Source organism: Plectropomus leopardus, chromosome 20 (assembly GCF_026936395.1).
Source record: "Plectropomus leopardus strain MGB_pleo_1.0 chromosome 20, ASM2693639v1, whole genome shotgun sequence".
Classification (NCBI taxonomy): domain Eukaryota; kingdom Metazoa; phylum Chordata; class Actinopteri; order Perciformes; family Serranidae; genus Plectropomus; species Plectropomus leopardus.
The window spans coordinates 28,318,439-28,344,665 of NC_142195.1; the positions used below are offsets into that span (position 1 = coordinate 28,318,439).

The window sequence follows — 26,227 nt, forward strand, 5'->3', positions numbered from 1 at the left end:
AGAAAAGAGACATAGAGATATACATATTTTAAGAATAATTATTTAAAAATAACTAGTTATAATTATATATTTAAGTTGCTTATGTTTAAATTTTTTTGTGTTTTGTTTTGTTTTGTTTTGTTTCACCATTTTTCTGTCCTTTTTTTGCACGCTAATTTTCAATTAATTTTTCTTGTAAGTTTTCACTAATTCTTTGCGATTTTTTGATAATTTCTTGTGAAGTTGCTCATTGTCATCTTCCCATGTTTTTGAAAGGGATTACATTTATTTGCTCGGGTTTTAAAGGGTTAAGTCGCAGCTGGTGCAGTACACAGTTTGTCCTGTAGGCGGCATCGCGACACTTGATGTTAGATATCGCCGCTTTATTTAATCCACGAAGAAGAGCAGCATGATCGAAACAGCTGTGAGATAGCGACGTTAGCTAAAGTCTTAAACTGCGTATTAGCTGCAAAATCACAAATGTAACGTTTGTATTTGTGGTCGGCGAAGACAAAACCAGTATGACAAGTGTACTGGTGTCACTGGACTAAACAGCGTTGTTCTTTTTCTGCGTTTGATGCTAGTTGTATTTAGCCGAGGCTAATTAGCTTGCTACAGTGAGCTAGCTAGCTGTCAGCGGGTTTGTTTTGTTTGTTTTGTTCTTTGTAAAAGTGTAAATTTATTTAAAACACATGAGCGTGTCTCTGGTCGTTATCCGTCTGGAAATAGCCGACCAGTCTCCTTCTCCACAAGGTTTCCAGTACTCTGCTGGTGAGTTAAGTTTGTCGTTTTAAAGCGTTTAAAGTCGCTGTTTTTGTGTGGAGTTAGCACGGAAGCTAACAGACAACCTTAAACTGAAGATCCTGGTTAATTATTTATTGAATTAATCCTATTAACGAGTTACAACAAATACTTACATGATTTATGCACGTGATATTGACATACTCAGATGTTGGGGACTGTTCGTTATTTATTAAGGGGGGCGGGGTAGGTGCAAAACAAAATTTTATTTTGCTTTAGGGAGCAAAATACTGTGGTTGTCCTGCCAGTCAAAAAACTGCAACATTTCCTGAAATACTGCAACATTTCCCAAAACAAAACATTTCATAAAATAAAATATCATTGCCCAAAACACTACAGTGTTTTCTAAAACAATATAAAATGTACTATCACAACCAACATTTCAGAAAGCAAAATATCATTTCATAAACACTACAACATTTACCAAAACAACACCTTTCAGAAAACAAAATCACTTTAGTGAGACTCAAACTGGAAAAGGTGTGTACTACTGTCAGTGATTCCTTGTTGCTGGGTTAGAGTTAGAAATGAAACTTCAAATGGTTGTATTTTGTATTTATTTTAAATATCCTCTGAACCTTAAATCCTGCTGGCGGACTTGAAAGGCATTTTTTCATAATCACACCATTTTTCATATCCAGAAATGTTCGATGGTCTCTCTACACAAAATATTTAAGCAGGTTTTGCATGTTGCTTAAGAAATTGTCATTATTTATTTTTTTTGTGATAACTCTTATCTCCTGTGCTGTTTGCTTGTTGCATTTGCTCCAATCCCAACTAAATTTTATGTACATATATTTATTAATGGATGGAGGGTGATGTATTTTGCTTCAGAGGCTCAAGGAAAAAGTTTTTGTAGCTTCAGAAAAACAACGTCGCCACTCTCCTCTGATAAATAAAGCACAGTCCCTAACAGAAGCTGTCTCTTGTGTCCAGTTGAAGGCATGTCCGATGAGGAGCTGCAGGAGAAAGCTTTGGGTTTAGCCAAACACACTCTGAGTGGGAAGACGGATCTGGAGAGAGCGGTTGTGCTGCACCAGCACCTCGGGAGCAGAGCCATGGGGGACATGGTGATCGAGACCTTTGAGCCCAGTCCAGGTGAGGACGTCCATACTGGATTAAAACCAACAGGAACTGGGGCGTCCGGTGGCTCAGTGGAGAAAGCAGGCGCCTCATATATGAGGGCAGTGTCCTTGCTGCAGCAGCCGCGGGTTTGAATCCAGCCCACAAATCTTCTGTATCTAATAAAGGCAAAATGCCAAAAAATAATCTTTAAAAAAAAAAGCATAGCAGCTTTATGGAAACTTAAATTAAAAATAAAATAAAAATAATAATAATAAATAAATTAATTAATTAATTTAAAACAAGGAAAAAATGTGCACAAAATAAAAAAATTATAAATAAAAAAACGATTATTTTTTCTGTCTTTTTTTTAATTTATAGATTTATTTATTTTATTTCTGAAGAAATCAAGCCAATTTACTTATGTTTGAAAGGGTTAACAGAACTATAGACTATCACCAGACTTTGGCTTTAGATGCATCAGGTGATGAAAGTGCTTCTCTGTCTCTGCAGATAAAGGAGGAGGCGAGGACCCCGGAGGTTCGTCAGAGCAGGACAGTGACGCTCCGGCGGCTCAGACTGAAGCCGACAGTCTGGAGGTCACCGAGGGTTCTCAGGAGAACGGCGAGGCGACCAGCGCTGCCCCCGACTCGCCCTCCAAGCAGCTGCCGGACCAGATCTCCTTCTTCAGCGGGAACCCGTCAGTGGAGATCGTCCACGGCATCATGCACCTCTACAAGACCAAGTGAGTCTCTCCTGACGTTTGTCCATCACTTCAGAGGTCGTCTGCTGCTTTAACGTGTATGTTTTAACTTTTTTTTCTGATTCTGAAGTTCAGGCAGAAAAAAAAATAAACAACCAAAAAAAAGGCACAAGACTAGACAGGGACGCCAGATGAACACAACCCTGAAAAAAATCCATGAAAGAGCTCCAGTAAATTAAAATTGTGCGTTGTTTGTTGTATCGGAGCTTTTCTAAAGGCGTTTTTATGTTGCTGCAGTAAAATGACGTCACTGACGGAGGACGTGAGACGCAGCGCGATGGTGTGCATCCTGACGGTCCCCGCCACCATGACCAGCCACGACCTCATGAAGCTTTTGGCTCCTTTTAATGACGTCATGGAGCACATGAAGATCATACGGGACTCCACCCCGAACCAGTACATGGTTCTCATCAAGTTCTGCTCACAGGTGAGATCTCGGCCGGATTACAGTTTCTTTTTATCTGAAATGAAGTTTTTAGGATTGGAGGACTGAAACTGACAAAATCAGAAAAAAGTAAATAAATAAAAATGCCAATAATTATTTTATTTTTCATTTTATTTATCAATGTATTCATTTTTCCCATTTAATTTTTCAGTCTATTTATTTTCATATTTATTTGCTTATTTATTTATGTATTATTTTCCATTTTGCATATTAATTCACATATCTCCCATTTTATTTTCTATTTAACATATTTATTTATTCATTTTAAATGTATTTATTTATTTGTGAAATTATTTATACATTTATTTCTGAATTATTTTCCGCATTTGCCTCCCCTTCAGTTTATTTTTTAAAGCATATTTACCTTTACCTTTTTCCTGTTCCACTTCCTGAGGGCACATTTATTTATTTATCTTTTATTTTTCTCAGTTTCCATAATGAGGAGGTTTCTGTATGTTTTTTGTTTCTGTTTTTGTCTAAAGATCAGTTGATCTGAGTTTTCAGTTTCGGTGTCATCGGTAACGATTTCATGCTGTGGGGGGAAGTTGAGGCTCACGGATGTGACGTGCTGTTTCCTCAGTCACACTGTTAGTTTGCAGCTTTAGACTTTGGACTCTGTGATGTATGTGGAGTTTTTCTGCATCAATATTTTTGACTTTAGTCGCTGTCTGATTTAATGCCGCTCGTCTTGTTTCTGTCTCATTTCAGGCAGACGCAGACAGTTTTTACACGGCGTGTAACGGCCGCCAGTTCAACTCCATAGAGGACGCCGTGTGCCAGCTGGTCTATGTGGAGCGGGCCGAGGTTATAAAGTCTGAGGAGGTAAACACACCCACGAAAACTGACTATTAACCCCAATTTATTCCTCAAACCTGGAGCTGCTCTAATTAGTCATTAAACAGTTTGTCAGCCTACAAAAAATGATCAGCATCTGTTTCGACCATATTGGCATTTTTGAAGCAGAAGCGTTCAGTGAAAACTTATTATGTGTAGTGTCTTTAAGCTCTTTATTAACCCTTTGAAACCTGGAGCAACATCACTTTTCTCGTGCTGCTTTTAGACAATTTTCACAAGTATTTAAATTTTTGAGCGCCGAGCTGATGGGTGTGATTTCTTTCAAAAACGTGGGGAAAAAGGCAATGAGCAACTTGGTAAGAAATGTTCCCCAAATTGCATTTGATTAGTACATTTTGAAAAAAAAAAAAGGGAAAATTTGTAGGGAAACACCAAAGAAGCAAGGGAAAAATATTTTCTTAATCATAATTGTTACATTTTTAAAAATAGTGTTAAAGAATTATACATTGTCTTAGTCTTTTTGCCTTGTTTTTTGTTTGTTTAACATTCCTATTTTACCCTTTTTTTTTTTTTTTTAACTAATTTTCAGGTTATTTTCTTGTTTTTTTTTTTTTTTTTACTAATTTCTTGCTAATTTTTGGTTCATTCTTTATTTGTTACTCAATGTTTCTTTTTTTAAAGAAAGGGTTTACCCACAATATGTCCCATATTTCTCAGGCTTTAAATAAATGAATGAATGAATGAAATTTCCTCGCGGTGGGTCGAATAAAGAATGACCTTAATAACTTGTGATCTCTCGTCACTGATCACCTCTCTCTAAATTCTCGTTTCCTCGTCAGGGAGCCAGTCTGCCGGTGATGGAGCTGACCGAGCTGCCAAAGTGCACCGTGTGCCTGGAGAGGATGGACGAGTCCGTTAACGGCGTCCTCACCACTCTCTGCAACCACAGCTTTCACAGCCAGTGTCTCCAGCGCTGGGAGGACGCCTCGTGAGTTCACGCACACGCACGCGCACACACGCACACACACACACACACACACGAATCACCACACTGTCCTGTGTTTCTGCGTGTTAGAGATCAGCTCATTTCTGACCTCTTTTTATGGGCATGTTTATATAAAAATCAGGGCTTTGTGATTTATTTATTTTATGTATTTATTTTTGCTGTTTTTTTATTTAGTTTAAACTGATCTGGTGTCTGCAGGAGCGAATTCTTCTTAATGTATAAGGACGAGACATCGTCACATCAAGGACGAGACATCGTCACACTCATTGAATCGTCATGAGTCCTCTCAGAGGATTTAGTGACAAATTTAATGGCCTGGCAGCTGTTATCTTACGTTTTAAGAATTGTAAATTGTACATAACACTATAATTTTGGCTGGACTTGAATTTTTCTGGATTATGCAACAAATTTAATACAATTTCTATTTTTCTTTCCTTTTTTCTTTTTTTTCTTGTTTTTTTCCGTTTTATTTATTTATTTACTTGTTTTATTTTTGGGAGGCGAGGGCGGGATGGGGGTATTTGATCTGTTTAGTAAATTTAGATGTTCACTGTTTTTGACATCTGTATTTTTTTGTTTTAAGATATAAAAAAAAAGAAATAAAGTGTTTAAAAACATAAAGAACTGATGTACAAACATGTAAATAAAGGAACTTTCTCACTGACGACAGAATCACGCGCTGCTGTCTCACCTGACTCTTGGTCCGCTGGTTATTTCTCCGGCCTTCATGTCATGTGATGTTTGTTTTTGTCCTCTTTTCGTGTATTCATCTGCGTCACAAAGGACACGTGGGACAATAGATGAATGTGTGTGTGCTGTGTTTTTCAGGTGTCCTGTGTGCAGGTACTGCCAAACACCAGAACCGGTCGAAGAGAACAAGTGCTTTGAGTGCGGCGTGCAGGAGGTAACCGAGAGTCAGTCCGTCTGTGTGTTTTATGTCACTTTTGTTTTTAACTGAACCTTTTCTCACGTCGCATTTCTCCGCTCTGTGCAGAACCTGTGGATTTGTCTGATCTGCGGCCACATCGGTTGCGGTCGTTACGTCAGCCGGCATGCGTACAAGCACTTCGAGGAGACGCAGCACACCTACGCCATGCAGCTCACCAACCACCGAGTCTGGGACTACGCAGGAGGTATGTAACACCTGCAAACATAAAACGAATCTGCAGCTTTTTAACGTAATAATCCCACAAACGTAATGGCAATTGCTAACTACAAACGTAATATAAAATTTCCTGCAAATGTAAAATGTAATGTGGGAATTCTGTAAACTGACAATGAATGAGCTGCTGCATCCAGTCTGTATTGCACATAATTATGTTTCTGTAAGTTATTTATAACTTACAGAAAGTGCTGCTTCAACACGTTTTGACCCGCTCTGCCCAAACCTGCTCGAACCCATTGGCTGGTGTTTGAGTTAATAAACAAATTACTACAACAAACTTTTCTTTTTTTTCATTTTTATATTACATTTGTTGGAAATTATTACTATTATTATTATTTAACTTAATGAAAGTAGAAAATAATATTAATGTGTAATATTCTGTATAGCCTGATACTGAAAAGTGCATTTTGTGTGCAGAGTTTTATGAGTATTTGATGCTGCACAGAACATAATAATGTATAAAAATCATTGTTGCTGCTAATCATCGACATATCTCAGGCTGTGATAATCAAGAAAAAATCTACTTAGCATTCAGTATATTGAAAATATATAAAAAAATATATAAAATAAAAAAAAAAGAAATATTTTTTAAAATCTAAAAACATAGTGGCATCATGACAAAAACCTGACATTTAAGATATTATATATATATATATATATATATATATATATATATATATATATATATATATATATATTTGATATTTGTAATTAGGACTTATGTTGGTCTAAAAAAAAATTGATGAAAGTAGAAAATAATAAGAATGTGAAATATTTTTTAAAGTTTGATTTTGAAAAGTGCATTATGTGCGCAGAGCGATACGAGTGTGTGTAATATTAAAGCAGGTTGATAAAAAAATGCTGAATTTAGCCCTGAAGATGAGCACAAACGGAGTTACACTCCATGACTGAGTGGATGTGGGGAAATTTTGGGAAAGTCGCGGCCACGAATGTATGGGTTATCATGCTGTGTTAATCAAGTTGGCCAACAGAGGGCAGCAGAACCTAATTAATAGCATTAATGATAGAGCCAGCCCCATTTATTATAACTTTATAAAGGTCTTTTGGCCATTATGCAGTAATTCAGGAAGTACTGTGATCAGTTGTGGTGGTTTTGTATCTCTTTGTAGTAATCATGCATCTTTTTGGGATCATTCTGTGTTTTCTTTTGCTTGTTTTGTGGCTCTTTTTTGTGTCGTTACATATTAATTGAGTGATAATCAGAGATCAGTCCATGCTTGACACCGTGTTCTCACCCTGTAATGTCATACTCTCGAGCCAAATCGCTCTCACTTAATTTTTCTTTAGTTAAATGTCATAAGAGAGTGATTCTGATTTCCCAGAGCCAGATTGATGTATTCAGATCACTTTTCTCGTCTCAATAGAAAGTCCTCAAAACTCAAAGATGACGGTTTATCAGGATAAAAAAGCAGAGAAAAAACAGCAGATTTAAAGTTTTTTTGCTTGGATAAATGACTAAAATCATGATGCAAATAGTTGATTTAATTGATTGTTTGTGTGTTTTGCAGATAACTACGTGCACCGGCTGGTTGCCAGTAAGACAGACGGGAAGATGGTGCAGTACGAGTGCGAGGGAGACACCTGCCACGCTGAGAAAATTGACGCACTCCAACTAGAGGTAAGAATTTCCTTTTTTGTTGCTTTTTGTTGCCAAATGGACACAGAAATGCTGTAATGAATCCTCCCTGTGCGCAGTACTCGTACCTGCTGACGAGTCAGCTGGAGTCTCAGAGGATCTACTGGGAGAATAAGATCGTTCATCTGGAGAAGGAGACGGCCGAGGAGGTACCGAGAGCTGCACGCAGGTCACGCTGTCAGGCCGCGAGGAGGTTTGACGCTGTTTTCCTGCTGATTTTTCTGATCGCTTTGTGCACATTAACTCTTTCAGATAAACAACATGAAGTCCAAATTTAAGGAGACGTTGGAGCGCTGCGATAACTTGGAGCGACGGTTCGGGGAAATAAGCAAAGAGAAGCAGAGCATCGAGAAAAAGTAGGTGAAGAGCGACGAATCAGTTTATTTTGTCTGTAATATTCCTGCACTGCTCTATAAAATCAGTGCAGGTTAAAGACGTGTGAATTAAGTGAATAACGGTTAACAGTTGACATCTCTTCTCTTTAATCTAATACATTACAAACCTCTCAGGTCTTATTTTTATTCTTTGTGTTGCATCTTTCCTTGTTTTTATCAAAAATCCTATATTTTATTCTGAATTACTTACACAGTACAGCGCTCGTCTTTTCTTTAGTTTTCTTAGTGTTTTTATTGTGTTCATGTTTAATTTTTGTAACGTTTGTGGTTTTGACTTGCTGCAAAAACAAATTTCCTCTTTACGACAACTAAAAAGCTCGACTGAACCAGTCAACAATACAGGAAACGACAGTTTGACATGTCAAAACAGGTAAAACATCAATTAAGTGGAGTCACTTCATGGACTTGGTTATTGTGTTTCCTGACACGTCATTAAAATAATGAGTCGCACCAGGTTTTCTTGTTAGGGCAAGTCAAAACGCGTGATGTTAAAATGTTCTACCAAAGGAAAATTATAGACAGAGCTACAGAAATCAAACAAAAGTTGTAATTAACTTTAGTTCTTCTGCACAAGTTTCCAAAACCTCCTGCGTTTGTGTTTTCAGGTGCACTCAGCTCAACAGCCGAGTGCTGAAGATGAGCCAAGAGCTGAAGGAGGAGCAGGAGATGAACCGCTGTCTGAGAGCCAATCAGGCGCAGCTGCAGGCCCAGCTGGCAGAGGAGGAGCGCAAAGCACAAGAGAGCGGTGAGTGAGGAGGAGGAGGAGGAGGAGGAGGAGGAGGAGGAGGAGGAGATAACTGATGAACATATCACATATTTCTAAATCGTCCATCAGATCCCCCTAAAGCGCGCTGCAGACCGCTGTATGCTGGTATACACTCATTTATCAGGGCCGACTTTGGTGCAGATTAAGTTCAGTGGAATTTAATACTTTCAACAAGATAACAAGTAAAAGAAACTGTGAGCAATTTTATTTTTAAATGTTAAGATATAAGTTAAGTTTCAGTAAATATCTGCAATGTTTTTGTGCAGATAATTTTAATAGTGTAATACCTTCACAATAACGTATATCACAACAGATACCCCAGTGAAGTTTTGTCATGAATAAATAAATACATGTCTCAATAAATATATTAATATGCCATTAAATTTACCAAAAATAATATAAAAATAAATATACTACTTAATTCATTAATAAAATGTGACATTTATGTTTATTAATTTTTCTGTCCATTACTTTCCTTGTAAAGTTTATTTTTATTAATATTTATTATTTAAAATATATTATTTATTATTAATGTTATATTTTTATTATTTATATATATTATTTATAATTTGCCATTTGCAGTGTACCCAACAATTTACTCATTTTTTTTAATACTCGTTTACGTCTTCCATAATCCCAATTTGAGTCTTTTTAATATTGGATATCGACTTAATCAGTTCTTCTCTTTACCTAAATGTTTATAAAATATCAGCGTTGATTGTATTTATTTTAGCCGATGCAGATTCATGATATAAACTCGGATCAACCCCCGAAAAAAGACATCTCTACATACATTATCTCATCTGTTGCTGCTGCCAAATCCACTATCTGCTTCATATAAACCACACCGTATCATCGATTATTGTCAGACTCAAAAATTCAGAGCAGCAGGACCACGCTCGGTTACGCAACAGGAATTCATCAAATGTTTGTCTGGCAGACGTTCAGAAAGACGGCGATGCTCTGATAGAGGAAAAAAAGGCCTGAAGGTAGACAGGTCCGAGCACTTCCTCTTTGATATGTTAATATTTGCAAAGCATAAACAAACTGCAGCCTGAGTCACAGCCAGCAGGCGGACAGGAGAGGTGGACGCGTGAAAGAAACACTTAAAAAATGAATTTATACATTTAATTCAGTGAAAGTCGCATCAAAACAGCCTCCTCTTTCTGTCAGTGTTTGATGCCGACAGCTGAACACACACGCGACGTTTGAGCAGTTTGCCTGAGGGCAACATAAATGTCAGTTTGGAGGTTTGAGTGGAAATTTTAGGTCTTGAGTTTAGCATACCTGTATTTTTCCTTAAAGCATTGAGCTCAGAGGATGAGGACTGTTTAAACAAGCCAGCCTGTGAGCTCTCTGTTTACGCAGAACACACACACACACACACACACACACACACACACACACACACACACACACACACACACACACTTTGTGGCTTTTCACTTGTTTTTGATCAGTAAGTTTAATCCACAGACTTTACAAAGATGTGACACACTAAACACCACGAGGAGATAACCACGGCTCAATTTAAGCTCCTGCTAATTACCTCAGGCTTCCTGTTTACATGTACTAATTATGTGATTTCATTTTAAGTCTCTGTGGTCGGCGTTTAGCTCTGCGATGTTGCGATTGCACTCATGCATCAGGCGTTTGCTCGCCTGCGTGGTTTTTAGTGACTCCAGCTAAATCAGCACTTGTGTAAATAAATCCTCTCTGTTCTTGTTGCATTGCTCTGCAGAGATTCTGTTGAGACAAGCGATTTTCCAGAGATATTTAGATATTTAGATATTTCTCACCACCGAAGCAGAGCAAGATTTCGTGTTTTGTGCGCAGACGTACATGAAACTTAGCACTTCATTATTCTTTTGGTTAAAAAAAGGCAGTGAGCATTTTGATTAAAAATGACTCAAAAAATAGAAGAAAAAAATGTAGACGAAAACACGAACACAAAAATGACCTTAAAATGAAGTAAAAGACTAAGAAAGAAAACAAATTGGAAACAAACAATAAACACGTAAAGGGCGATTAGTGTAATAGTATTATCAGAAAAGATTAGAAATGACCTGAAAATTTGAAAAAAAGTTTTAGAAAATACAAGAAAATTACAAGAAAATTTGCATAAAAACAAAACCCCGAAAAAGTCATTATACGTACAGTTTTTATGGATATTTTCCCCTAGCTTTACACATTTTTTGCAATTGTGGAACATTTCTTACAGAATTGTTTACTGCTCTTTGCACTCTGTCGAAGTGTTGTTTGTCTTGTTTTTGTCTTTAAACTTTCTCTTTTTTATTTGAAAAAAATGTATCCTCAGAGGAACATTTCACTGGAATCCGTGTGATGGTTTTTAAAGTTACTGTTGTGAAAAAAGCTTAAATAAAACCCAACAAAAAACACAAAAGTACCTGAAAATGTCAAAACAAATAAAAATAAAAATTAAAGAAATCAAATAAACAAGTAAATTACCTGAAAAGGGAGCTTAAAAACAGCAATTCTGTAAAACAATTTAAAATATATAATTATGATAATTATAAATACAGTTATGTGGCTATTTTCCGTAGCTTAAAAAAACCAAATGTACTCATTTTTTTACTTTATTACCTGTTTTGATTGTTTTTTTTTTTTAATCATCCTCAGAGGAACATGAATGTTTGCATGAAATTTCACTGGAGTCCGTTTGATAATTGTTAAAATAATTATGATAAAATAATTGTTAAAATGTACAGTCCTCTCTGGACCGGATCTGAACGATTGACTGTCACAGCAGCTGCAGAGTTATTGATTTCTTCAGCAACTTCTGTGTTTTTGAGCATTTCCCCGAAAGTTTTCGTCACTCGGAGTATTTCACCATGTTGGGTTTAGCTGGTTGACACAGCGTCACAGGATGTAAGTGTAACGTCTCGTCGGGCTAAAGGGCGACACGACTGTGTTTGTACTCGCCGGGTGTCACATCTGTCAGCGTACGTCCACTGTGTGATCATGGCGGCTCGCTGCTTTTGATTTATCACATTTATGTATTTATCATCTGTGATTATTATGGTTTTCTCAACATTTGTAGGTCTGTTTTTTTCCAGCTGTTGTGCAGACAGGAAGTTGACACAGCTGTGTGGCGGCTGCAGCCATGAGGTCATCACTGAGATTTGTATACATTATGAAGTATTTTACATTTTTGAGTAACGTTAAGCAAATATTTTGGAGTTTATGTTTGGTTTTCGAGTTCAGGGAGGTGTGCATGTATCAGTAATCTGGTGATACTTCGTCATGACTCATTCTTTGAAAATCAGGGCTCCGCTTTTCACTTTAAAAACAGTCCAGATTTGGCTGATTTATTGTCACTTTGAAACAAAATAACAAAGGATGCACGATAATTATCAGGAGGATAATTATGGCCGATAATGGGACTTCATGATGGGTCATCCCGATGATTCCTACACTAAAACTTTTGGCCGATAAATAGAATGATAATAATAATAAGCATAAAGTGCTTTTATTTCGCCTGCGTTGCCATGGTTTCGCTCCTCCAGTCCTACACACTCTCTTAACCCATTGTTTCTTTGTCTTTTTTAACTCTTTCTCCGCCATTGACCTTTACTCGTATTATCAGGTGGCTTTTATTTATGTGAAGATGCACAAGATGTATTCTGCTCTGATTTTATTTTATTTTATTTTTTACTTTTTTGTGTCTTTTTTTGTGAAGCACTTCATTTTTTCCTTGTAAAGCACGTTTGGCTGCATTTCTTATTATTATTCTGATTATAAATAAAGTTAAATCTTGTCTTGTAGGCGAGTCTAAGGACGGGGCGATAGCGGAGCTGCAGGAGCAGCTGAGAGACGTGATGTTTTATCTGGAAACGCAGCAGCAGATCGAACACCTGTCTCCGGAGGCCCGCAGTGAAATCCAGGAGGGACAGATCAACATCGCCGCCAGCCCGTCGGACGGCGCCGGAGCAGGCCCGTCCTCCGGCAGAGGCAGGAGAGGCCGCGGCAGGAAGAGGAAGTAGGCGGCGGTTCAAACTTCTACTGGAACATGCTGGAAATCTCTCAGCGCTGACCCCGAGCTCTGTCCTTTCTGTTAACGTGTCGGCGTCCTCGTGGTTCCCCAAAAAGCACTCGGAGGAGAAAATGAAGACGTGACGCTCGGCTTTTTGAAGAAAGATTTAAAAAGAGATGATATTTTACCTGCACAGTTTCCCACCTTTACCTAATGTAGCCTCCACCCGAAGAAAAGTGGAACACGTGGGTGGATTTCTCCGCCAATGAAAGCCGACGCCTGGCCGTGTTTGCCAAATATATTCAACATCTGTGCGATGTGAATATATTCTGCTGTTTCCAAATCGAAAAATGAGTAGCTATTTTGGTCATACGTGTATTTATTAGATCCGAATTCTGTTCATTTGTTCCCACTTTGTTATCAAAGTCTGTTTGACACCTTTTCAGATTTTCTTGTACGTGTGAGAAATTGACAAAAAAAAGCTGGTGGATTAATATTTGCTTTGTAAAACGGAAAATCATGTTTTCCTAAATTCTATTAGGCTGTTTTTTGTCTGTTCTTAAGTAAAATGCTGAAATGTCTGTTTTTTCCAACATTATATTTCAGCAGTATCCAAAGCTAACACTGAACTACGGAAGCTTAAAACAACCGTGCTTGCAATGATTTTTTTATGTTGTTATCTAAAGATGAATTATTTTGTTATCTCAAAGCTCGTTTTCTCGTGATAAGGGGTTCATTCATCTCGATTCAGGAGGAAACAAAAGGCAGAAAATAACTTTTGCTCACTCAAAGTCACGGGATAATTATGAAAGAACTCGAAAATAATTTTAGTAAACATACAAACAAATATAAACATCTTGTTTTGACTCTTTGAAACCTGAGCAAATTGGCTTGATTTCTTTAAAAAAAAAAAGAAAAGAAAGAAAGCCCAAAAAATATCACAAAACCAGGAAAAAAAGTTTTGAGAAAAATTACCTGAAAATAAGCAAAAATAAATAAAATGTAAAAAGAAAAAACCAAACAAAAAAATTACCCTCCAAAAATACTGAAAATTAAAGAGATACATGTATTTCTAAAAGGTTAATGTTTTTTATGAAGTTTTCTGGATTTTTTCCATAGTTTTTTGATAATTTTGTAAAACAATTTTAAGGTAGTTTTCAGTCACTTTTCACTAATTCGTTGTCAATTTGTGGGATTTTTCTTGCAAAGTTATTTTTGCCTTTTCCCTCCATGTTTTTTTAGAAAATTCATACCAATTTTCTCACGTTTCAAAGTGTTAAATAAGTCGTGAAAGGCAACTGAACAAAAGAAAACGGATGTCTTTCCAGGTTTCAAAGGGTCAAACATGAGAGGAATGCTGACATGTCGCTGCTGATCGCTCATAAAAATAAGTTGAGGAAAAAAAGTTTGTTTTCTGGTGATAACGACTTCAGTATCTGGAGGTAACATAAAAAAATGTGTTGCAAGCACGGACGATTTTGGCTTCAGTTTTGAAAACTTGAGGATTTCAAAGGCGGACGGGAGAGACGGAGGCCAAACATTGACGTCTTTTTCTGCTCTGTGCAGCTGATCGGTGTTTGAAAGTGGAGAGAAGCCAGAGCAGGCCCACTGACAGGAAGCTTTTTGGGAGGAGCAGGAAGTTAACCCTTTAACGTCTAGGTCAGTGATTCCCACACGCTGAGGTACATTTACTACAGTACTGTTTTGTGATACGTGATTATTTTAAATTTTTCGCTTCTTTAAACTAATAATCCACTTCATTTCAGAGGGAAATATATTGAACTTTTCACTCCACTGTTTCTCCTCTGTTGTTGTTGTCTGACAGCTGTAGTTATTTGTTAATCGTATTTAAAATTTAAAACACTTTTTTTGTTGTTTAATTTAGATTTTTATTGTTTCCTTCAGACACCATAAACAGCAGTGTTAAAACTTTGACATAGACCGCTCACTTGCTCCTCAGAAAAACAAAATAAAAAGACAGTAGAAATACAATTCAATACATTAAAAAAATACAAATAATAGACAGTAAATATTGAAGAAGACACCCACATACATAATCGTGTACAAATATCGTAAAAGAAAAGGTAAGTACATGAGAAAAAATAGGACAATATTATTATTATTATTATTATTAAAAATAATAACATTGTTATTATTATTGATATCTTTTAATAAATAATTGTATTTATTTATTTTATGGTTAAAAGTAGAGCTGTTTTTTGACAGAAAATGGATCAGCTTTATTTTTTTATTAGGTAAAAAAAAATAGTATTTGGGGACTGCTTTTTGGACAAAAGACATTTTATAACATCAACTTGAGCAAACGGCTGATCAAGAAAATAATCTCAGTAATTAATTGTGAAAATAATTCTTAGTTGCAGCCTAAATTTTAAGTAGTTCCATAATTTGGTTAGTTGAAACTTGCACCTTACATGTTAATGCATTAGTAATAATAATCCAATAATTTAATATAATACACTGAAAATGACCCAAGTACTTTTTACTACCCGTTAACTTATACAAATTGTGGCTGCAGGACTTTTATTTGTATTGTAGTATTTTTACATCTTATATTAAGAAATGTGATATTTTTTTCACCACAAACGAGCTAAAAATTTGGGAGCCACTGATGCAGTTTGTGTTTTCTGACCTTTATGTGTGTCAGGTGTGAGCGTGTACATCTGTCCTGTAAACAAAGCACCAATCACACCACGTATTTTGGAAACAGATCTATACAACCTTAAAGGTACGACCCTGAACAAGAGGTCAGCGTGTAGATGAGGCAGCACTCCTTTCAAGTATTTGTGCATTTTTTTGTGATTTTTAACTTGTAGTATATTTGTATAAAAGCTTTAAACCAACCCGAAAGGCCTTCATTCAGAGCTGTGACATAGAAGGCACAGAATTTGTTATATTATATAATAATAATAATTCAAAGTGTAGAAAAAGAAGATTATTTTTGTTGCTAATATTTTGAGAAATAAACGTATTTTCTTTCTTGCCAAAAGTGAGCTGAGACACGGGGAAACAGCTCGTCTCGCTCTGTCACCAGCCCGTTTTACGCTGCCTGTTCAAGATGGGAAAGCAGCGCTGTTAATCACAGAATTGGGGGAAATAATTAGATTTAGATATGAAATTATTATAAATATAATACAAGTCCTGTTTTTCTGCTCTGATGGCTGTGGGGTCAAAAATGTCAGTTTGAATGGGTTTCAATGGAGCATTTTTTGACCTGAACAGTCTGAATGTAACTATTTAGTTTCCACAGTGTATTTTAGACTTATTGTAGGAGCTGAGCTGCAAATTCACTGATTACACTCAAATACACAATCTTGCCAAAATGTATGCAATATGCATGAACACAGCCAAAATGATCAAAAAAGGAAGAATGAAAAGTGTGTAAAATGCACCAAACAGTCCCCCAAGGGTTAATGACTAGTATTCTTAAGTTGTCAGCGTTGTTTTGCAGTACACTGAGGTAATGTCAAACAAAACCACGTTTAAGTGACGCAAACTCTGTGAGAAACTGCTCTCACACCTTTGATGCGTCATGCTAAAAATAATCCTCGTCATCTGCAGCTTTCATTGTTGCAGCTCAGACTTTCTGACATCTGCAGCAGCAAATTGCCTCATCTGCTCCAAAAACGCCGTCAAGTGTGACGAATCTCTCTATTGCAACAGTTTACTTCCAGCAGCTTGTAGAGAGTAAACTGTGTACAGACGCTGATGTAGAAAAACACACTGAAGGATGACAAATGTTCAGACTTCCTGAATTTCCTTTAGAGACTGACGGCTTCCTTTTCTCACCATCTATGCAGAAAGTCCCACACTCGAGCTTTTTTCGAGTCCCTTATGAATGTGAGCGACTCCTCGTACCAAACGCAGCGTAGCCTGGTTGTGTAGATGCATTGTGCAGCGTGCAGCAGGCCTCGTTTTAACCCATTTGGTCGTAGGCAAATGATTAAGCATGCAAACATTTGCCGCACCTCTTTGGTTTTCTATTTTTATCCCTTTGAAGTCAGGACACCCACGCAACCAGGCTGCAAAGTCACCGTCACCTTTCATGATTAATGAATCATTTCCACTAAACTTTGTCACAAAAGGCTCAATGCAATTCCCCAAAAGTGACGCTGTTTGAACTGCTGTCTGACCTTCAGTTCAGCCGCTCCAGTCATAGAAGAAGTCGATACACGGCGAATCCTCACATCTGAGGAGCCAAAATCTGCAAATCACCTGAGCACGCTGTTTGCATGTGGAAGTGTTTTAAATATTAGTTTTAGCACAATTGCATTTGTTAAAAATGCATCTGAACATGCGAGTGGATAAATGAGACTCCGTTTACTTCAGTTCATCAAGAATTCAGTTTTTTTGGATTCTTCCTTCAAAACAAGAAAGTTTTCTTTATAGATTCAGTGTAACAGGTGGTGAGTAACTGACACAAAAGCTCATTTCATGCATGAAGTAATTATTTTATAAATTAACCTTATGCTCTGAATTTAGGATTTAATTTCCACCTGCCAAGATCATTAAGCCTTAATTAAACCCGAGCAAATTGGCTTGGTTTTTACTTTTTTTCCCCAAAAGGACCAAAACTGAGCATGAAATTATTAAGACAGAAATTATTTATGTATTTTTTAATGGAAATGCTTTTGACCTTTAAACATAATAATGATTTTTATAATTATAGCTGGACATTTTTTTCCTGAGCCTTTATATACAAAAATGAATTACATTAATAATTTATAATTTCGTGCATTTCATTTGCAGAAGATTTCTTGCTAAGCTGATCATTGGCTTTTTCCTCATGTCGTCCATAGAAATCAGACTAAATTTGTCTGTTTTCAGATGTTTAAAGACTTCAGAAAAGTGTCTGAATGTAAGAAAAAAGGTGATATTGTTTCAGGTTTGGAAAAGCTGAAACGAGGCACTCGAAGTGGATTTGCTGTGTTTTAAAAAGGCACAAGTGAGCGTGAAAAGCTGCTGAATGAAGCGGGTGTGGCGTAACGTGTGTGAGCCTTTGAACCAGCGCAAAGAAGATTGAGAGAATAAAAGAGGAAGAAAGAGGAGGAGGAGCCAGCGATGGTTTGGAGGTGAGATAGACAGATAGGAGGGCTCTTCCTGAGTCGAGCTGTGTGCTGTGTGGAGCTGCTCTCTGCTTCCTTCACTCCCAAAACTATGGACTAAAACAAATCTCTCTTTTTAGGAACATTTGAGCCACATTGGAGGTGAGAAAACCTTTCTTCTTGCATGTTTTTCCTGAAGTTTCAGTGTCCCAGCTCCCCTTTCCCTCCTTTTGTTAAGTGTGCAGCTGGGTGTGAGGTACTAATCCAGTACCTCTGTTCTGAGTGAAACTCCACCAAAAAAAACAAAAACACTTCAGGAGAGCTACCAACCTGCAACTTGTGTCTCTTTGTGTGTTTCAGCTTCAACTTTCTGCATGTTTTTGCAGCCAAACCTCCTGCAGATCTCAAGAAAGAAAACCTCTCAAAAAGGTATTTTTTCCTCACGCTGCAATCATCCTCAGAGAGCTCTAAAATGTTTGGTATGCGGCCCGTCCTCTCAGGTCCATGCATGTGAAAAGAGCACAGAGGTGGATACTCATTTCTCTCTCTATCAGTGAGCTCTGCTGAATTCTTGAGTGCTGAAGTAAAGCGAGACCAGGACGTGCAAGTTTAAAACCACGTCTGCGTCTGTGCCAAGACTAATATCTGACTTAGATCTCGATCACAATGCCTGCACTCATTTTTCACTGGTTTTCAGTGCTGCTCTTTTCCTCTGTGCTCTGCCAGGAGACATAACTCACACTGTATCAGTCAGTATTGACTGAGTTCGTTTGTACGTGACACGGTTAGTCGTTGAGCTGACCTCCTCTGGGTGTAACAGAGTTCCTTCTTTTATGTAAGGCTTAAAAAATTTACACTGCGCGCTTCAAAACATCACAGTGTCACATTTAGAGCTTCTTCAATATCAATTTTTTGCAGACTGATTGTGCAAGAGTGACTACTTTTGCAGACAAACCTGAAGTACATGAGTTATTTGAAGGCAGAAAAGCAGATTTGATGAATGTGTGCAACCACGAGTTGATTTCAAAGCAGGTGCAATGCATGATTTTACCTTTTAAGGTCTGTAAAACTTTAAATAAGTGTGTAGTACAAAGTTAGCATGTGCATTTACACAGGCAGAGTGATTATTAGGGTTTATACGGTCATGAAAAACCTGGAAAAGTCATGGAATTTGCAAAAAACAATTACCAAGCTTGGAAAAGTTTTGGAAAACTAGATATACCCTGGTGTAAGTTTTGGGAAAGTCATGGAAAGCTGTTACACAGATATGTATAATAAGACAAGTTCTGTCCAAGGACCGTTGGAAGATTTTAAAAAATCAGTGATAATTTCTGTTTTACAGCGTTTGGCTGTGATAAATGGTGTCATTTTCGTGATTTTTGCAGAAACATGCCGTCCAAACTAAGAAAAAAAGGCCAATATTTTTTTCAGAAATAAAAAACAATTGCCAAAATGTTTACTCCACAAACAAAAACACCCCCCCCATAAAAAATTTACCAGAACGTTTTCTTTAAAAATTGCCCAAAATATTTTTTAAAAAAAGCCAGAATGTTTTTTTTTTCAAAAATAACAGAAAATCAGCATGTTCTCTTTAAAAATCTCCAAAAATAAAAAACGCCAACATTTAATAAATGCTTTACTTTTTTTTTTTGGGGGGGGGGGGTTATACTTCAGAAATAGCCCAGAAAACATTTTTTTTTTTTTTTTTAAATCTCCAAAGATTAGATCTTCCCAAATAAATATATATGGTGAATAAAATACAAGATACAGCCATTTAAAGTTTTATTCCCCCCTGAAGCCAAAAAAAGTCAGTGCTTATACATTTATATATATTTGCCCTCAATAACAAACAGTCCCTTGGTTATATCTATATAAAACTATCATGAAAAAGCTGAAACAGGAGTGTCGATGATCATTTCAGAGAATGTTGAGTCTGTGAAATGCAGTTTAAGGTCATAGAAAAGTCCTGGAATAGTCCTTGAAATGTATTGTTGGAAATGTGTGTGAACTCAGCAGCTCAGGCGACAAAAGTTCCTGATAAAATTTCACTTCCTTGTTCCTGCAGGAGCGTTGCCACAGTATTATTAACTGGATTTGAATATCGTGTTTGGAGGAAACAGCAGCTGCGTGCCTGGACATCCGTCCATGAAAGAAAGACGCAGCAACTGATCAAATTAGGGAATAAATAACAAATCAGTCATTTTAGGTGATTAAAGCAGCGAGATGCAACATAACAGATGCTATCGGAGAGAATCCGAGCTGACTGATGAGAGAGCTGTCGACCATTAAGATGCGTTATCAGCTCTCTTGAGAAATGAGGCTGCAGTTATTTCAACTCTGCTCAAATTCAACTCGAGCTGCAGCAGTTTTCATCACCACTGTTTGAATCTGAAATTCAGGCATTTAGCTCTTCTTTTCCTCAGTTTGACAATGTTCTATCAGAAAAGTGAAAGTAAATTCACGAAATGTGGCACTCTCTCTGTAACGGATGGCATGACTCTGCAGTTTTACATCTGCAGCTCGTGCGGCCGTGTGGCTGCGGCTGATGTTGAGGAGCTAAAATTAGATAACAGAAAAAGGAAGGATGGTTGGTTTGTTTGCAGAGGGGGAGGACAAACGCAGATCTCTTACTTAAGTAACAGTAACAAAACCACAGTGTAGAAATAGTTTGTCAAAGGCACACTTAACTGATTTTATATCGGAACAATGTGGTTCGTCTGTAAATGAACTTCCCTCCACCTGACCAAAGCCGAAATATGTCTGTGCTTTGTGACGGAGCTGCGATGAACTTTGACTGGATTATTCTGGAAAGCACTTTGTCTTTGGGCATGAAATTTGCCTTTGCCTCAGTAGTTGTAGGTTTTCTACCTTTTGAGCAAAAATCAAATGCCAAAGTCCTTTTTCTCGTTTTTTTTCTTCAAAAAAAAAACAAACTTTTGTCTTTCTACTGTAGAGATGGACTAGTTAAAAAAAAAATTACCATCTTTCCAGCAGTGAAATACTTCTTCAAGACCCTGATGTCCTTAAATCCAAGAAATGTTCAAAATTTCTTGAAACATCCAAAACTCTGGGACATATCCTAAAATCTGGGAATTATCCCAAAATCATAGAAATATCCCAAAAATCCTAAAAATGTGCTCAAATCTTAGAAATATGCTAAAATCCTTGAAAATGGCTAAAATCCAAGAAATGTCCTAAAATCCTAGAAATATCCCAAAAATCCTAAAAATGTGCTCAACTCTTAAAAATGTGCTAAAATCCTAAAAATGTGCTAAAATCTTAGAAACCTCTTGAAATCTATAAATACTGTACAATCCTAGATATATCCCAAAATCCTAGAAATGTGCTAAAATCCTAGAAAATCACTTAAGTCCCTGAGACGTCCTAAAATGACTAACTTGTTTGCACATTCAGCAGACTCCCAGCAGCCCCTAAAATATCCGAATGTTTATCTGCTCCGCCGTGTTCGGTCAGGGGGTGTACGGAGAGTTTTCAGCCAAAAAAACAAACCAGAAAAGTAAAGTTGAGGACGTGAAACTAAACCAAAGCTCTCAAAGATGTTAAATGCTCCGTAGAGCTGAGGGTTTGTCACTATTATTAACTCCTTTTCGTAAAATAGTCGTGTTTCATTGTTTAAATCAAACTGTCCATTAAAGGCATTTTTTCCGCGCAGATGAGCGACCAGGAGAGCACGTCGACGTCTCAAACGGAGGGAGAGATGGACGGAGAGATGGACGAAGAGATGGACGAAGAGATGGAGGACAAAGGAGAAAAAGATGAACGACAGAGTGACGGTCCCGTCCCCAGTCTGTCCAGCTTCTCCTCGTCTCTGCGCGCCGTCATCCGCATCAAACAGAAGTACCAGGCCATGAAGAAGAGGCGTCAGGAGATGGCCCTGGGGGCCCTGGGGGCCCCGGGGACCCTCACAGGATTAGCCCTGAGAACCAGCCCCAAGATCTTCACCTTCGACGGGGTCGCCCCCTCCAGCTTCTCCACCCCGTCGCCCCCCGTCCCTCAGAGGAAGAAGAAGAGGAAGAGGAGGAGGGTCCTGTTTCCCAACAGAGGGAGGTGCCGCGCCCGTCCCAAACAGGAGCACAGCCGCGCCAAATACTGTCTGTACCTGCTGTTCGCCATCGTCTTCGTCCAGGTGAACAAACCCAGCAACAAACGCAGGCCTGCTTTCACTGGGGGACAAGAAGACAGGCGCAGCAGCCATACGTGTTTCTAGGATTTTAGGACGCTCCTCTGATTTTAGGACAATTCAGGATTTTAGCACAATTCTAGGATTTTAGGAGGTTTCTACAATTTCTCGGCTTTTCTGACTTTTTAGGATTTTAGGGCGTCTCTAGAATAGTAGCATATTTCTCAGACTTGAGGAAATTTCTATGACTGTAGGACATTCCTCAGATTTTAGGACATTCCTCAGATTTTAGGACATTCCTCAGATTTTAGGACATTCCTCGGATTTTAGGATATTTCTAGGATTTTATGGTATTTCTTGGAATTAGGGCGTCTCTAGGATTTTATAACATTTTAAGGATTTATAGGATGATTCTAGGATTTTACATCATTTTTAGGATTTTAGGATATTTCTCAGATTTTTGGACATTTCAAGGACCTGAGGACATTCCTTGGATTTTAGGAAGTTTCTAGGATTTTAGGACATTTCTCCAGTTTTAGGGTATTTCGAGGACTTTAGGACATTTCGAGAATTTATGCATATCTCTAAGGTTTTAGGGCGTCTCCAGGACTTTTCTAGGATTTTCGGACATTAGGGTCTTGGCGAGGGCCTCTGTCGGGGTGTGGGGGATCCTCCACTGGCACTTTTTTTGATAACGAAGCTCTATTTTGATGCTGTTTTATGCACGCTGACACCTTACGTATACCAAAAGCACAAAAACAGTTCCCAGTGTGAATCACTTTATTATTATTGTGAATTATGAAATGGTTGGGGGGCCACCTGGCACCTTACTGGGGCCAGATTTGGCCTGCGGGCCTTCAGTTGAGTATCGCTGCTGTACAGGTTCATTGTAAATATTGTGTGGGAGGAATCTGTGTCACCGTAAACGTCTGTGTGTAAATATAGACCGAGCGTTTGTCTGCATGCTCGGTCACGTCCGTGTTGTTTCAGCTTCAGGTCTAAAGTGAGTCACACTTCAACACTTATCTCGAGGAAACATTCGGAGTCTTATTCAAGCCTCTTTTTTTCTTCTTTTCCTTTTTTTTGAGTTGATTTTATTATTTTGTTTATTTATTTGAGACAATGGGACGGTCTGCAAGAAACCCGTACTGGATATTAATTCTAAGCATGTTTTAAATATGCAATTTCTCTTCTTTTGGTGTTTCTTTAAACTTTATTGTCAGTGACTCATTCATGTACACTTACTGAACAAAAAGCAGCGCCCCATAAACACGTGTGCATAGCATGTTTTTAGTATGTAATATTAAACTGTGACACATATTTCTGCCATCATATTCCTAATATCTTCTTTCTCTCCAGGTGTACAACGCCATCGAGAACCTAGACGACCACGTCCTCAGGTAATGTTGTAAATGTGTTTGAGGTGGAAACTTCGACGGGAATTAATGAGAATTAATGAAATGTAGATAAAAGGGTTATTTATTCAGGCTCCATTAACCATGTCGTATGCAGATTTTAAACATCATAGACAGAAAAAATCCCTAAATTTGCCAAAAACCAATCCCTGAATTTTCAAATAATACTGTATACTTTCAGGAAAAGAAAGTATTTTTATTCCTCCACTGCTCGATAATGCACCGCCCTCTGTGTCACAGTGTTTCCTCTAAGTGGCTTATTTTTAGTCATAAACATTATTTTTGCAGTTTGAATTTCCACAAGATCAATAAATTTGAATCATTTTGACAAAATTCACAATTTTAATTTCCCTTGAAGTTGAACCCAATTTTTTTGCCCCTTTGCACCCGCAGGTATGACCTGGAGGGGCTGGAGAAGACTCTGAGGCGGGAGGTTTTTGGGCAGCAGGGAGCAGTCGAGGGTCTGCTGTCCCACCTGAAGGACTACCTGTCCACTTATGTCCACAACAAGCCCCTGGTGGTGTCCCTGCACGGCCCCAGCGGCGTGGGCAAGAGCCACCTGGGACGCCTCCTGGCCGGACACTTCCGCTCGGTGGTCGGCGAGACGCTGGTGCTGCAGTACTACGTCCTCCACCACTGTCCGCAGGAGGCCGACGCCCTGGAGTGCGCCCGCGACCTCTCCGCCATCATCTCGGAGATGGTGGAGCGTGCCGAGGAAGAGGAGAAGATCCCGCTCTTCGTCTTCGACGAGGCCGAGCACATGCACGACGAGATCCTGGACGCGCTGCTGCGGCTGGTCGCCGCCAAGCAGTCCAACGAGTACCTGAACGCCATCTACCTGCTGCTGAGCAACCTGGGCCACGCCCACATCACCAAGCACACGCTGCACAACTCCTCCAGCATCACCGCGTCCGCGTCCGGTCGTCATAGCAACCTGATGAAAGAGCTGACTCCGATATTGCGCAGCAGTCTGGAGAAGCTGCACCCGCTGTGGACGGAGGCGGACGTCTTACCGCTGAGCCTCCTGGAGAAAGGACACGTGATGGAGTGCTTCATGGACGAAATGACTCGCGAAGGCTTCTACCCGGATCATACCAACATAGAGCGGCTGGCGGGGGAGATCCAGTACTACCCCGAGGTGGGGGGCCGCCAGTACTCCCAGACGGGCTGCAAACAAGTGGTGGCAAAGGTCAACCTGCTGTGAGATCGTCGGCAGGAAATGTTCGGATGTTTCGAATTCTTTACAGCATGAAGAAATAAGACGGGAGAGACGCTGTCCCGAAACTAAAGACAAAACTCGGAGCCGCAGCTTTCAGGAGACGTTTTTTAAGAGTGAGAAACAACAACAAAAGACGCTGAAGACTTTGTTGTGGGACATTTTGTGTGAATCCTGTGAAGAGGTTTAAAAAAAACGCTCAGTGATACAAACGGTCCTTAAAGGGTCGGTTTACCCAAATTCTGAAAAATGTATCCAGATTTTTATGTTTTTTAACAGGTTTGAAGATATCTGCCTTCACCAAAACCCAGCGGAGGAAAGTGGAACATGATTTACAGCTTACAGCGTTAAAAAGCAAACATTTAAAGAACATTTTAGGGACTATTTCTTCAGCAGAAAATACTCTTCAAATGTCATTTTCCAACTTTCATGCACCTCCGTTTTATTGAGGTGACGGCAGAAATCTGAGATTAATGTTTTAAAAAAACAAACAAACAAAAACAAAACTTTCTAGATTGCAGAACACCAAAAGAGGTAATAGTGAATTTATGTATTTTTATGATTTGGGTGAAATGACCCTTTAACCCCTTTGCGTCTGTCGTAACTACTATATTTTAGGCAGCTCTACCAGACACAGTGAGAGATGAGTAACAACAATATTCATTCATGTTAAAAAAGGGGAAGCTCGTTTTTATTCATGCAACTGTGAGTCAGCAGAGTGTCTGCGAAGTGCAAATCGTGGATTTCCTTAAATAATATACTGTAAAAAAAAAACTGTGAGAATTTTCAAGTAATTAATTCTTTTTTTTATCTGCAGATGGAAAGTAGACACATGGTCCCCGAAAAGTTTATTTATTATTAAAGACAGTTTAGCAAGGATAAACTACATGTTCACAGACAAAGAAATGAGTTTTAAAAACATGTGCTAGCATTAAAATCCAATTTGTTATCAAGCTGACGAGTTCGGACGAGCCGTGAAAATATTACAGTCCAAATATTGTTATATAAACCTTCATGTGTGTGAGTGCCTTGAAATTAAAGACACCATGTAAACACAGCTTTAAGGGTTTTTTTGTTTAATTTTTTTATTTTGTGCAAAAATTAGCTTTTTTGTTTGACAAAAAGTAAAGAAATTGTTTAAAATTTTGGGAAATATGCTTATGACATTAAGAATAACTGTTAGCCTCGAGAACAGAAATGACAATGTTGTGTTTTTTCACTGGTTTGTGTGCAGATTACACAAAATTAACTAAACTATATTTATGATAATCAGAATATATTTAGATTTATTTTATTAAGTTTGATTTGTTTTAAATTTTTAAGGTCTTTTTTTAAATAATAATTTTTAATTTAATTTATTTTTTTTATTTTACTTTCTATTTATGTCTTGTCAATTTTTGAGTTATTTGTTCTTCAGATATTTGTTAGAGATCAAGCCAATACGCAGATTTTCCAAAATGTTGAACTTTTGTTTACAGTTTTCTTGCGCTGCGTTCAACTTTATCTCTTTTTCAGCAGATGGAGTTTGTTGCAGAAAAGAGGCGCTGAGATGCTGTTAAAGCTC

The 26,227-nt window shown here is 38.1% G+C and overlaps 2 protein-coding genes across 4 annotated transcripts; both read left to right on the forward strand.

The window, feature by feature from the left end:
- The first annotated feature begins 361 nt into the window (after positions 1-361).
- Positions 362-14,702, forward strand: brap (BRCA1 associated protein). Its single transcript, XM_042509230.2, has 13 exons — positions 362-750; positions 1,717-1,878; positions 2,356-2,587; positions 2,843-3,032; positions 3,759-3,872; positions 4,685-4,833; positions 5,680-5,755; positions 5,846-5,984; positions 7,546-7,655; positions 7,733-7,822; positions 7,926-8,029; positions 8,674-8,813; positions 12,621-14,702. The coding sequence occupies exons 1-13, from the start codon at positions 672-674 to the stop codon at positions 12,836-12,838; spliced, it is 1,803 nt and encodes a 600-aa protein (XP_042365164.1). The 5' UTR covers positions 362-671; the 3' UTR covers positions 12,839-14,702.
- Positions 14,350-25,721, forward strand: tor4aa (torsin family 4, member Aa). Of its 3 annotated transcripts, XM_088071488.1 has the most exons (7): positions 14,350-14,487; positions 17,732-17,918; positions 18,032-18,053; positions 18,252-18,320; positions 21,565-22,038; positions 23,392-23,432; positions 23,841-25,721. In XM_088071488.1, the coding sequence occupies exons 5-7, from the start codon at positions 21,565-21,567 to the stop codon at positions 24,649-24,651; spliced, it is 1,326 nt and encodes a 441-aa protein (XP_087927614.1). In that variant the 5' UTR covers positions 14,350-14,487; positions 17,732-17,918; positions 18,032-18,053; positions 18,252-18,320; the 3' UTR covers positions 24,652-25,721. The 3 variants fall into 3 exon arrangements, with proteins under 3 accessions (XP_087927614.1, XP_042365781.2, XP_087927615.1); XM_042509847.2 differs by lacking the exon at positions 17,732-17,918 and having other exon boundaries at positions 14,352-14,487; XM_088071489.1 differs by lacking the exons at positions 17,732-17,918; positions 18,032-18,053 and having other exon boundaries at positions 14,360-14,487.
- Positions 25,722-26,227: the final 506 nt, after the last annotated feature.

What these genes read in the sequence shown, in the direction of transcription:
- brap (XM_042509230.2), top strand. Translation starts at nt 672, where the DNA reads ATGAGCGTGTCTCTGGTCGTTATCCGTCTGGAAATAGCCGACCAGTCT. An exon ending in AGGTTATAAAGTCTGAGGAG is followed by an intron (nt 3,873 to 4,684) that starts GTAAACACACCC and finishes TTTCCTCGTCAG; the next exon opens with GGAGCCAGTCTGCCGGTGAT. An exon ending in TTGACGCACTCCAACTAGAG is followed by an intron (nt 7,656 to 7,732) that starts GTAAGAATTTCC and finishes CCCTGTGCGCAG; the next exon opens with TACTCGTACCTGCTGACGAG.
- tor4aa (XM_088071488.1), top strand. Translation starts at nt 21,565, where the DNA reads ATGAGCGACCAGGAGAGCACGTCGACGTCTCAAACGGAGGGAGAGATG. An exon ending in TCGCCATCGTCTTCGTCCAG is followed by an intron (nt 22,039 to 23,391) that starts GTGAACAAACCC and finishes CTTTCTCTCCAG; the next exon opens with GTGTACAACGCCATCGAGAA. An exon ending in CTAGACGACCACGTCCTCAG is followed by an intron (nt 23,433 to 23,840) that starts GTAATGTTGTAA and finishes TTGCACCCGCAG; the next exon opens with GTATGACCTGGAGGGGCTGG.